Genomic DNA, 14,193 nt, shown 5'->3' with positions numbered 1-14,193 from the left:
GACAATTTCTTAAAAACTGTTACTTATTACATGACAGTTAAGTAATAATAATACTCATCGTCACCGGTCATCTTTGGATTTAGTATTATTACAGTCTTCTTGAAGTCTGCTCATATTTTGACTGTCTTATATCATGCACACCAGGTGGAAAAGTTTTTCATAGTATGTTTGCCTAAGGATCTAATTGACCGTTAGGGAAGGCCACCTTTTCACTTTTTCAACTTAGGTCTTTACGAGTTTTGTCAAATTCTTCTATCGTATCTCCTATCTTGTCATCCTCTACTTCCAGCTTCCTTTATACAATACTGTCTTCAAGTTCGTTTTCCTTGTGCAACCAACTACATTATTGCAAACAATGTTTAGCAGACCAAAATAAGACTTCTTGGCAGATTAAAAACTGTGGGCCAGACCGAGACTCAAGTCTGGCAGCTTTGCCATTCATGGGTAAGTGCTCTACCGACTGAGCTACCCAGGCACGACTCACAACCTGTCCCAAAGCTGTACTTCTGCCATTACCCCATCTCCCACCTTGCAAACAACAAAGAAGTTCTGCAAACCTCTTGGAACTAGCACTCCTAGAAGAAAGGATACTGTGGAGATAAGGTACAGCAACAGCCTAGTGGATTGTTTCCAGAATGAATTTTCACTCTGCAGCAGTGTGTGTGCTGATTTTGGTACAGCATACAGCATACAGTTTTGGTCTGCCTGGAAGTATCAAATCTGTACACACTCCAATGCAGAGCGAAAATTCATTCTAGAGACCACAATGATTCCACAGGGTAGGTTGGTAAGATGACGAACGGACACAAAAGCAGTAGCTTCCTAGCTTTCAAACTAACAATTCCTCTCTCAGATAAGAGAGATAGGATAAAATACCACACTATGGTTGGAAGGTCACATATAAAATGTACTCTGACCCCTAAACATCGTTACTATGGAGTGAAGTTAAATTTTTTAAATTTTAGTTGTGTACCTTCTGCACTGACTTCCTATTGATGTCACCATTGACCATGTCTCTGCTAGTGCTCTTGACTTTGTATGGTATCGCCAGGTCACTGATGTATGTACTTCTCCTTTCCAAAGCTTCTGGTCTCATGTCAGAATTTGAATATTGTTTAGAGTCATGTCCTGAAGTTGCAGAGGTCTCCTGCAAAGTGGAAAGATCATATCACAAAGCAATTCATAAAACAGTCAGTCTGCTTGTGGTCATATTCTCTATGTTTTCTTTGGTTCTGCTGTCCTCCCATACACAGAAGATTCAGTTCACCTTCCCCTACAATACTGTTGCCACATAATGCTATTAATACAACTTCCAGGCTTGGTTATGCAGTTAATTTGACTATGCTGTATCTTTGTGATTTTAATTTAATGGTTTTATCAAATTTCACACATTTACTGGTTTTTACAGAATAAGTGAAAAAAACTGTTACCACAAGCAAGAAGCAAATATGTATTCTCATCTTGGCAATGATACAGAAAGGCTATATTGCTACTCACCACATAGAGGAGACACTGAATTGCAGACAGGTAAAATGAAAAAGAATGCTAGACATATTTCAGCTTTCAAACAATGTCATTCTTCAGAAAACTGAAGGTCATTCACACAACAAATCATACACAGATGTTCACTGCCTCCAGGTGTTAACGCCTGTCTGTCTTTTTTCATGTTGAAGAATGTGGGTAATGATGGTAGGGCATGGTTAGATGTTAGGATATTCTGGAAAGTGGACACGGGGTGACTTGCGGGCGTGGGGGTGGAATGTGGTTGGGTACAGGAGTACACAGAGTCAGGTAGTGTTTGATATTGATGTTGGAATGAGTCAGATTGATAGGGTTAGTGGCAAAAAGTGTCTCAACTGCAGGTAATAAGAAAAGAAGAGATGGTGTTTAAGCACAGCATGAATGAATTTTGGTGTGGGGCAAATAGAATGTCCTTGGAAAGGAGTGATACTTCTGTGGGACTGAGGCTTTTGGAGGACAGATTCACGACTGTGTTGGGGTCTGTTTAGGTTCTGGGTTTTGTAGGGTGACAGGGGAGAGTTTCTGATGGTGTGGTAAACATCGTGGGTCTGAGAGGCAGGGTTTGTTGGCTATGAGGGATGTGGAGGAGGTTTGGTGGAGTTTCCTGTAAAGGGGGTGGATAGTGGTAGTACAAGGCAGAAGTATGAAGTGAACAGACTGGACAGTTTTTTTGAGGTGCAGTTGTGCATGCTGCTCTACTTCCTGTAGGGAAAGGGTTTCAATCTGGAACATGGGATGTAGGAATTTAGGACTGAAGAGCAGGAGACTTATGGATGTGGAGCCAGTAGTGCAAGGAGGTTTGGGCCTCGTTTTGCTGGACTTTGTTGGTGACAGCTATTGACAGCACAATTTGAACAGACAGAGGTCATTGTGAGTCTTCTACTGCTGAAAAAGGACTTTGTCCAAAAAATTGAAATATGAGGGATGGCCACAACGTCTGTACAGTCAAAAATGTGTTTGCCAATCAGGCAAAATTGTCAAGACCATTGAGGCTATCATCCCACTGACACACCAGGTTGAAGATAGTTGTTTGGTAAAACACTGTATCCCACTGCGTGAAGAAGACTGTAACTGCCTGCTGCACATCCCCGTCCAACAGAAATCGTCGATTCGGCCCACTGAGGCCTTTTTTAAGGGTCCAAAGTGTGATAATCGCATGGGGAGAGATCAGGACTACATGGCGAGTGCTCGAGAGTCTCCTACTATAATTGACGTAAATTCTGCGTTACGGCACCTGTGATATGGGGATGTGTGTTATCATAAAGCTACAGCACCCCTTGGAACCGTTTCTTAATAACGATTTTTGACAGAGATGCTGCCTCATACAAATCTCCACTCTCCAATGGACGTCTACTGGCGTTTGTTCTTCGGCTGCCAAGAGAAGAACAACAGCATGTTGGACAAATTTAGTAATAATGTTGCCATAGTTCACGTTTCCAAAACTTACCACACACATCTGAAAGACACAAATGCCACACTAATCCTTTGCCTACATGCCAGTGCTTACACCCACATCAGAGTCGTGCTACATCACAAATATGTTACAGGAATGTCCTCAAACAAAAACTTTTTGAGTGTCCCTTATATTTCTAGCATTTTTTAATTGTGCCCGAGTGGGACTCTCACCACCTCTAAGTGGTGAGTAGCAATCTATCCTTTCCACATATTCATTATTCAATCTTTCATTTCCATGGAAAATCCAGGATGGAATGTATCGATTTTATGAGAAGGAAAGTTGCTACTCACCATATAGCGAAGATGCTGAGTCGCATATAGGCACAACATAAAAGACTCTCACAATTAAAGCCTTCGTCAACACCCCCCCCCCTCCCCCCCACACACACACGACTGCAGGCTCAGACAAATGAAACCACACTGTGAGCAGCAGCACCAGTGCATGATCATGCACTGATGCTGCTGTTCGCAGTGTTGTTTCAGTTGCCTGAGACTGCAGTCGTGTGTGTGTGTGTGTGTGTGTGTGTGTGTGTGTGTGTGTGTGTGTGTGTGTGTGTGTGTGTGCGTGTGTATTGTTGACGAAGGCCAATGGCCGATTTGCCGAAAGCTTTAATTGTGAGAGTCTTTTTGTTGTGCCTGTCTGCGACTCAGCATCTCCGCTATATGGTGAGTAGCAAACTTTCCTTCTCATAATATTGTTTGATTTCCATTATGATGAAGAGCTCCCCCTTCTTTGGATTTAGAATCCCATGCAATATACTATGTGTACAGTGGCTGGAACATCAATCAAATAAAACGTATGTTACACTTTGGCCACAACAGGATAAATCCATTTAATTCTCAAATGATCTTTACAGGGCTTTATATGTTCATCTCAAAGTATTATTTCAAGACTAAGGTATGGTAGATTAACGGTGCTTTAATTGTTTCTCTAATGTAGGCCACAATGCTTAATAGTACTCAAATCTGAATATTGCAAAGGGGGCAATGGAGGTGGGTGGGATAAAGACCCTTTTATTTCACCTTCATGATTCGTATTAGAGATGAAGCACAGTCTGATGCTGGGCAACTAAGAAGAAGGAAACTGGTTGTTTCCTTTTGGACGGTGCCATCTCACAACTTGCTTGCATTGATTTAAGGAAATAATGGAAAATGCAGTTAAGGTACCTAAATATTAACCTGAACACCAGTCCTCCCAGACACAAATATATCCCAACCTCAACCTCTGGGCCAAAGATCTATGAAATAGGATATTCATGAAGCAGTGGAAACCACACTGAACAGGTAGAGAGAGCACACTGAAGTCACTAAACTGCAATTATTCAAACTGGTGTGTAATTTGGATGAGAATATAAAGGAGTGATGGGAAAAGAAAAAACATATGCCTGTAGATATAAAACTTAAAAAGGTGCCAAGCAACGTCAAAAAAGCATCCCACTGTGAGCTTGAGTCTGATAATGGCCATTTGAGAACCAAAGTAGTGGAAGTGGCTGCCACAGACCCAAATAAGGACCACATGAAAGACACACTATATCATTACAAGGCTGTATAACATTACAGGTCGGGATTGATCTATGAGGTCTTGAATATCTTATTTGTATCTGTCAGTTGGTATGGAGAAATTGAGATTTGGGGGATTTCTTTATATAATTTTGCGTGATTAAGTCCCGACGCTATGCAAAGCTGTCATTTAGTTACGTGCGATTTGTGATCTGTTATGTGTTACTTTCCAATAATAAATCATATTTTTTTCTGATTACCGTTAAAATATAGTGATGATATATGTTTGAGATTATTTGGAATAATATTTTAATAACTATATAGAGACGAAAATTTAATAGTCATGGGTGACTGGAATTCAACAGTAGGAAAAGGAAGAGAAGGAAACGTAGTAGGTAAATATGGATTGGGGGGAAGAAATGAAAGAGGAAGCCGCCTCGTAGAATTTTGCACAGAGCATAACCTAATCACAGCTACCACTTGGTTCAAGAATCATGAAAGAAGGTTGTATACATGGAAGAACCCTGGAGATACTAAAAGGTTTCAGATAGATTATATAATGGTAAGACAGAGATTTAGGAACCGAGTGTTAAATTGTAAGACATTTCCAGGGGCAGATGTGGACTCTGACCACAATCTATTGGTTATGACCTGTAGATTAAAACTGAAGAAACTGCAAAAAGGTGGGAATTTAAGGGGATGGGACCTGGATAAACTGACTAAACCAGAGGTTGTACAGAGTTTCAGGGAGAGCATAAGGGAACAATTGACAGGAATGGGGGAAAGAAATACAGTAGAAGAAGAATGGGTAGCTTTGAGGAATGAAATAGTGAAGGCAGCAGAGTATCAAGTAGGTAAAAAGACGAGGGCTAGTAGAAATCCTTGGGTAACAGAAAAGATACTGAATTTAATTGATGAAAAGAGAAAATAAAAAATGCAGTAAGTGAAGCAGGCAAAAAGGAATACAAACGTCTCAAAAAAGAGATCGACAGGAAGTGCAAAATGGCGAAGCAGGGATGGCTAGAGGACAAATGTAAGGATGTAGAGGCTTATCTCACGAGGGGTAAGATAGATACTGCACACAGGAAAATTAAAGAGACTTTGGAGAAAAGAGAACCACTTGCATGAATATAAAGAGCTCAGATGGAAACCCAGTTCTAAGCAAAAAAGGGAAAGCAGAAAGGTAGTAGGGGTATACAAAGTGTCTATCAGGGGCGATGTTCTCGAGGACAATATCATGGAAATGGAAGAGGATGAAGATGAAGATGAAATGGGAGATATGATACTGGGTGAAGAGTTTGACAGAGCACTGAAAGATCTAAGTCGAAACAAGGCCCCAGGAGTAGACAACATTCCATTAGAACTACTGACAGCCTTGGGAGAGCCAGTCCTGACAAAACTCTACCATCTGGTGAGCAAGATGTATGAGACAGGCGAAATTCCCTCAGACTTCAAGAAGAATATAATAATTCCAATCCCAAAGAAAGCAGGTGTTGACAGATGCGAAAATTACTGAACTATCAGTTTAATAAGTCACAGCTGCCAAATTCTAATGCGAATTCTATACAGACGAAAGGAAAAACTGGTAGAAGCCGACCTCAGGGAAGATCAGTTTGGATTCCATAGAAATGTTGGAACACGTGAGGCAATACTGACCCTGTCTTAGAAAATAGATTAAGGAAAGGCAAACCTACGTTTCTAGCATTTGAAGACTTAGGGAAAGCTTTGACAATGTTGACTGGAATACTCTCTTTCAAATTCTGAAGGTGGCAGGGGTAAAATACAGGGAGCGAAAGGCTATTTACAATTTGTACAGAAAGCAGATGGCAGTTATAAGAGTCGAGGGACATGAAAGGGGAGCAGTGGTTGGGAAGGGAGTAAGACAGGGTTGTAGCCTCTCCCCGATGTTGTTCAATCTGTATATTGAGCAAGCAGTAAAGGAAACAAAGGAAAAATTCGGAGTAGGTATTAAAATTCATGGAGAAGAAATAAAAACTTTGAGGTTCGCCGATGACATTGTAATTCTATCAGAGACAGCAAAGGACTTGCAAGAGCAGTTGAATGGAATGGACAGTGTCTTGAAAGGAGGATATAAGATGAACATCAACAAAAGCAAAACAAGGATAATGGAAGGTAGTCGAATTAAGTCAGGTGATGCTGAGGGAATTAGATTAGGAAATGAGACACTTAAAGTAGTAAAGGAGTTTTGTTATTTGGGGAGCAAAATAACTGATGATGGTCGAAGTAGAGAGGATATAAAATGTAGACTGGCAATGGCAAGGAAAGCGTTTCTGAAGAAGAGAAATTTGTTAACATCAAGTATTGATTTAAGTGTTACAAAGTCGTTTCTGAAAGTATTTGTATGGAGTGTAGCTATGTATTGAAGTGAAACGTGCACGATAAATAGTTTAGACAAGAAGAGAATAGAAGCTTTCGGAATGTGGTGCTACAGAAGAATGCTGAAGATTAGATGGGTAGATCACATAACTAATGAGGAGGTATTAAATAGAATTGGGGAGAAGAGGAGTTTGTGGCACAACTTCACTAGAAGAAGGGATCGGTTGGTAGGACATGTTCTGAGGCATCAAGGGATCACCAATTTAGTACTGGAGGGCAACATGGAGGGTAAAAATCATAGAGGGAGACCAAGAGATGTGTACATTAAGCAGATTCAGAAGGATGTAGGCTGCAGTAGGTACTGGGATATGATGAAGCTTGCACAGGATAGAGCAGCATGGAGAGCTGCATCAAAACAGTCTCAGGACTGAAGGCCACAACAACAACAACAACATAGATGACGTGATGTCATTCGTTAACTTTTGGAAGGGGGGGGGGGGGGGGAAGGAATTGTGCGTTTATGATGGATGGTCGGTGTCGGGATCAGTGATTACGATTCCAGAATGCAAGAATCCCAAGTGCATTAATTTAGTGACTTTTGAATCAGTGATGAAATATAAATTGAGGGAAGGTGCACACAGTAAGTTGCCTTGGAATAAACTACAGTCAGTAGAAAAAGAACTGAACCTTCTGAAGAGTAATGTGTTAGGTATAGCAGATGATGTATGTGCAGAACACTGTCAGATACAGAAACATGAATAAAGAGCATGATGGGATGACGATACTAGTAAGGCTCTCAATGATAACAAATTTGCAAGACACAACACGCACCATGCGAAAACAATGTATCCGCGTGGACTAGAGAGAAACTGTCAGTTTATAGGCCGAAAATGTACAAGTTAAACAGTTGGTTGCAGCTCAGAAACAGAAAGTAACAAAGATCTGGCTAACAGAATAACACAAGATGGAAATGAGAATATGTTTTACAGCATCACAAAGAGCAAAAGAAAAGAGGCTGAATCTATCCAATTGGCAGAAGTTCTCAGTAACGACAGGTGACAATCACTAAATATTACAGCAATTCCAGCAGTATTCTGATACTTTACTTAATTCTAATGGAGATAACACATCTGTGGCTGATTAGTTATGCTATTGTGGCTGTGTAAATGCAGATAGCTTGTACTGTTTGGAAGAAGTGAAAGTGGAATCTAAAATTAAGTACAACACTTCTGATGGATAAGATGAATTCAGAGTGGAAATGCATGTGAAGAGGTTGGATGCTACTGCCTGTACTGAATCGTAAGCATAGTTTGGAAACAAAAAGCAATACCTAATAACAGGAAGCAAGGAGTTTTGTTTCTACCGTTTTAAAAGGGTTATGGTTATAAATGCATCAAGTAAGAAAGTGAATTCTGTTATCACATAGACTACAAATCCCTGAGCCCACTGTCCAGTGAAAAAAATAACAAAAACAGCTGATCTACACTTTAAGAGGAACATGAAGATCAACTACCGACACCATTCACGCACAAGAATGCTCTATGACAGTGGTAGTCAATATAGTCGCTCCTGCCCTCCAGTGGGCACACCAGCGTTCACAGTGAGTGGTAGGTGGTAGGGATTTTAAAAACATTTTTACTCGGTTTTCATAAATTTTTGACAAAATATATGGTAAGTAATTATTACTATACACTTTCACTCACTGTAATTCTGCTTTATACATTTTAAAAAGTAAAGTTTATTCCTAGTTTACAAATTACCATCACTGTGAAACAAGTAGGTGGTTAAAAGAGTTGCTACTAACAGATATACAAAAGTGGGTGGTATGTAAAAAAGGTTGACAATCCCTGGTCTATGAGGAGAAGTGGGAGAAATGTCAAATATTTATAACTGTTTCCTAAATATCAAGAAAATAACTAGACAGCATGCAGGCATGTATAGGAATTAAAGGTGTACGAGCCTACAGATCTTTCCAGAGATGGAGCCAGTGTAACAAAGAAGAATGATTAATGGCTCTTATTTTTATTTACCAGTATCAACCTCTTCCTCACATGTTGCTGGTTGTGTGTGCAACATCCGCTCAATTTGTCAATATGTGTACCAATTCTTTGCAAGGCAGATTGGAGGAGGGAGGGGATATATCACATTTCAAGGCACCATGACAGGTAGTCAAAACCCTGATGGAGGATGTGATTTGGTCCAGTCCTGGGTGGTACTGAAGGAGGGGTGTGCTCCTTTTTGTCTGCCCATGTGACTGGGTATCTGGGAATCTGTTTCTGCTAACATAAACACTGATCAGCCACAAAGAACTGCCCCTACTGTGACTCGTTAGTATCGCCCAGGGCTGGAACACGTCAATCAGGTATTCAACCAGGGTTTTGACTACCTCTTGTCATGCCCTGAAATGAAAAACATCTTTCTCATTATTAGCCTTGCAATGAACTGGTGCCAATTTGAATACAATCAACTTAGGTATTACGTTGTATCATTATAAAACCCTAACATGCAATTACAATAGCAATTTGCTGTTGTTCTCTCTCATGATGGTTTTCCCCATATACTGTCTTATTTCATTGTCAGGTGGCTACTAATGTGACACACTAGAATGCCACTGGTAAATCTCAAAGTAAAGATTGCTGTGGATGGCTATGCAGTTGACTATTGCCTGTGCTGCTCAGGTAGGTGATCCTTAGGCAACAGCAAATTAGCAGGGGTAGTTTTTCCTGCAGTGAGTTGTCAATGCTACAGGACAGTTCTCTTGTGCCACTCACTCACACCATTAAACCCGTGCGAGGTGCCAAGTTGCACAGGAATTAAAACCCGTATTCCACAGTAACTGCAATGACTGAGATATTTTGAAACCCACAAAAGATTTCACAGGTTCTCTCCCCACTACAGGCTTCTACAAACTTCAACGTGAAAGTGCTGAAACGTACGTCGATTAAACCGGTAGATCAACTAGTGCTCACACGTCCCAGCGTAAATGCTACGCAAGACTGAAGCAATGTGACAAATCAGCTGCAGCTGACCACCACCTGGAATCTAGTTGATCTATTAATTTTGAAGTACCTCACATGCTCGCTCAGCAGCCTCGGAAGTAGCAGCAAAAAATAAGACAGACTACTGAAATAATTAAAAGTATTAACAGGGAGGATGGCTACAAGTTACTGACAGCCTAGCTGCCAGTGCTCCGAGTCTAGCAGATCATGTCTGTTCACCAGCTGGCAGCTCGACGTACCTGGGTCAAATGCTATAGATGAGCAACCACCACAGAACTGCCTCGCAATGTCAACATCTTGCTGCAGGAAAACACTACCCCTGCTAATTCACTACTACCTACCAATTATCTGCCAGAGTAGCACAGGCAACAGAGTGCTCCAAAAAGACTAGAATTTGACAGCAACTGCATGGAACCTATTTTACCTAAAGCAACTGCTACGAATGTACTCAAAGTTCATAAGTAGAATACTATGACACCGAATGTTTAGTACATTTTTGTAGTGTTAATACGAATGTGAATGATGCAATTTTGAGTCAACATTCTGAAATACATCTTCATTATCATTATTTTTAGGATATTCAACTAGATTTTTGTATGAAATGTTTTATCTCCATAAGTAGATAATGTTAGGTTTTCACTGAAAATAAAAACTTTGAAACAGAAAAATTTAGAACGACCGAGAAAAATCAAACTGAATAGCGACCTAAACAACCAATAAAAACAAGCCAAACAGAAATAAATTTCAAAAAACCCACAGCATTCCCTATACTGCTCAAGACGCTAAATCTGCAATTTAGTTAATCACAGCAAATTACTGCTAGAAATGCACATGAATTTTGTACCACATGTGAAGTCAGATTTCAGGAGGGCCATCCTCCTCTATAATCACATCAAAAGATTCTATGCTCTTCATCTCTAATCTGTTTATCATCCATCTTTCACTTCTGTATAAAGCAACATTCCAGACAAATACTTCAGGAGGTGCTTCCTAACACTAACATTTATATTTTATGATAAATTTCTCTCTTTCACAAATGCTTTCCTCATTACTGACAATCTCCATTCTATATCCTTAGTTACTTTGCTACCCAAATAGCAAAACATGTCTACTACTTTTAATGTTACGTTTTCTAATGGTAATACTGTGAGCACACCCTCCCATTGATTCAACTACATTCTATTGTCCTTGTTTTACTTTCGTCGACTTCTTTTCAAGACATTATCTATTCCAGCCAACTGATCATCATCTCCTCTCTCTGACAGAAGCAGACCTCAAAAAATTTATTCTTCTCCCTGAACTCTATAACTCTCTTGATTTCCTTCACAGCTTGCTCAATGTACAGACTAAATAACAACAGGGACAGGTTACAACCCTGTCTCACTCCATTTTCAGCCGCTGCTTCCCTTTCATGCCTCTCGACTCTTATAACTGGCATCTGGTTTCTGTACAAGTTGTAGATAAACTTTCACTCACTTTCTTTTATTTCTGCTACCTTCACAAATTTCTCACAGCATGCTCCAGTCAACATAACCAAAAGCTTTCTCTAAATATACAAATCCTATAAATGTGTAGTTACATTTCTTTACCCTATCTTCTAAGATACACTGTGTGATCAAAAGTATCCGTACACCTGGCTGAAAATGACTTACAAGTTCTTGGCACCCTCCATTGGTAATGCTGGAATTCAATATGCTATTGGCCCACCCTTAGTCTTGATGACAGCTTCCACAACGTTCAGTCATGAGCTGGAAGGTTTCTTGGGGAATGGCAGCCCATTCTTCATGGAGTGCTGCACTGAGCAGAGGTATCGATATCATGCCTGGCACGATGTCGGCGTACCAAAACATCCCAAAGGTGTTCTGTAGGATTCAGGTCAGGACTCTGTGCAGGCCAGTCCATTATAGGGATGTTATCGTCGTGTAACCACTCCACCACAGGCCGTGCTTTATGAACAGGTGCTCGATCATGCTGAAAGATGCAACCGTCATCTCCGAATTGCTCTTCACCAGTGGGAAGCAAGAAGGTGCTTAAAACAATGTTGTAGCCCTGTGCTGTGATAGTGCTAAGCAAAACAACATCGGGTGCAAGCCCCTTCCACAAAAAACATGATCAGACCATAACACCACAGCCTCCAAATTTTACTGTTGGCACTACACACGCTGGCAGATGACATTCACTGGGCATTCACCATACCCACACCCTGCCATCTGATTGCCACATTGTGTACAACTATTCGTCACTCCACACAATGTTTTTCCAATCGTCCAATGTTTACGCTCCTTACACCAAGAGAGGCGGCGTTTGGCATTTACCGATGTGACGTGTTTCATATGAGCAGCTGCTCGACTATGAAATCCAGGTTTTGTCACCTCCCGCTTAACCGTCACAGTACTTGCAGTGGATCCTGACGCAGTTTGGAATTTCTATGTGGTTGTCTGTATAGATGTCTGCCTATTATACATTATGACCCTCTTCAACTGTCGGTGGTCTCTGTCAGTCAATAGACGAGGTCGGCCTGTGCGCTTTTGTGCTGTACGTGTCCCTTCACGTTTCCACTTCACTATCACATCAGAAACAGTGGACCTAGGGATGTTTAGTAGTATGGAAATCTCATGTACAGACGTATGACACAAGTGACACCCAATCACTTGACCACATTCGAAGTCCGTGAGTTTCATGGAGCATCCCAATCTGTTCTCTCACTATGTCTAATGACTACTGAGGTCGATGATATGGAGTACCTAGCAGTAGATAGCAGCAAAATGCACCTATATGAAAAATATATGTTTTTGGGGGTGTCTGGATACTTTTTATCACATAGTGGAAGTTGTACGGTCAGTATTTCCTTGTATGTTCCAACTTTTCTCCACAATCCAAACTGATTTCCTCATAGGCAGATCCTAACAATCTCTCCATTATTCTGAAAACAGCTATTGACAGTATTTTGCAACCATTACTTTTTTACTGACAGTTCAGTAATAGCAAGACCTGTAACCTCCAGTTTTCTTTGGACTTAAGAGTTATTACATTCTTCTGAAAGTATTTCACCAGTCTTGTATATCTTGCACAGCAGGCATAACGTTATTTTCATAGTATATCCCTCTAAGGATCTAACTGACTGTTAGTGAATGCTGTCTACTACAGGTGCATTGTTTCAACTTAAATCTTTTAAATGTACGGTCAAATCATTCTATCATATCTCCCATATTGTCTTCATCTGCTTCCAGTTCCCTTTCTACAATATTGTCTTCATGATTATTTGCCTCGCACACTCGCTCTATATATTCCTTCCACATTTCTGCATTTGCCATCCGAGCTGTTGATATTCATACAGCAGCTTCTCTTTTTTCCAGATTTCTTTGCTTTCACTATGGGTGGCTACTGATTGTTCTGAACTGTCCTTAATACAATCAAGTGTCATCTAAAACACTACTGAAATTACGAACAAAAGTAAAAACTTATAAGCATATGTTAGCCAGAAGAAATACAAAAGAAAACAAAAATCACACAACACGAGCAACGGACTATGCCAGATTTTGGTTAGACATGTTGTAGTAGTTGTGGTCTTCAGTCCTGAGACTGGTTTGATGCAGCTCTCCATGCTACTCTATACTGTGCAAGCTTCTTCATCTCCCAGTACCTACTGCAGCCTACATCCTTCTGAATCTGCTTAATGTACCCATCTCTTGGTACTCTGTCGAATTCCAGTCACCCATGACTATTAAATTTTCATCTCCCTTCAATACCTGAATAATTTCTTGCATCTCATCATATATTTCATCAATTTCTTCTTCATCTGCAGAGCTAGTTGGCATATAAACTTGTACTACTGTAGTAGGTGTCGGCTTCGTGTATCTTGGCCACAATAATGCATTCACTATGCTATTTGTAGTAGCTAACCCGCACTCCTCTTTTTTTATTCATTATTAAACTTACTCCTGCATTACCCCTATTTGATTTTGTATTTATAACCCTGTACTCACCTGACCAAAAGTCTTGTTCCTCCTGCCACCGAACTTCACTAATTCCTACTATATCTAACTTTAACCTATCCATTTCCCTTTCTAATTTTCTAACCTACCTGCCTGATTAAGGGATCTGACATTCCACGCTACGATCCGTAGAATGCCAGTTTTCTTTCTCCTGATAACGACGTCCTCCTGAGTAGCCCCCACCCAGAGATCCGAATGGGGGACTATTTTACCTTTGGAATATTTAACCCAAGAGGACGCCATCATCATTCAATCATACAGTAAAGCTGCATGCCCTCGGGAAAAATTACGGCTGTAGTTTCCCCTTGCTTTCAGCCATTCGCTGTACCACAACAGCAAGACCGTTTTGGTTAGTGCACAGGGCCAGATCAGTCAATCATTCAGAC

The 14,193-nt window shown here is 40.5% G+C and overlaps 1 protein-coding gene across 1 annotated transcript in view; it reads right to left on the bottom strand.

Moving 5' to 3' along the window:
* The window catches only part of LOC124717097, a 357,007-nt gene that overhangs the window by 149,983 nt on the left and 192,831 nt on the right, over positions 1-14,193 (bottom strand). Inside the window, exon 25 of the mRNA XM_047243803.1 lies at positions 974-1,147. Within this exon, the coding sequence (XP_047099759.1) occupies positions 974-1,147 (174 nt within the window). The remainder of the gene's footprint in view (positions 1-973; positions 1,148-14,193) is intronic.

The sequence above is a fragment of the Schistocerca piceifrons genome, chromosome 9 (genome assembly GCF_021461385.2).
Source record: "Schistocerca piceifrons isolate TAMUIC-IGC-003096 chromosome 9, iqSchPice1.1, whole genome shotgun sequence".
Taxonomy (NCBI): Eukaryota; Metazoa; Arthropoda; class Insecta; order Orthoptera; family Acrididae; genus Schistocerca; species Schistocerca piceifrons.
This window is presented reverse-complemented; position numbering and strand designations above follow the sequence as displayed.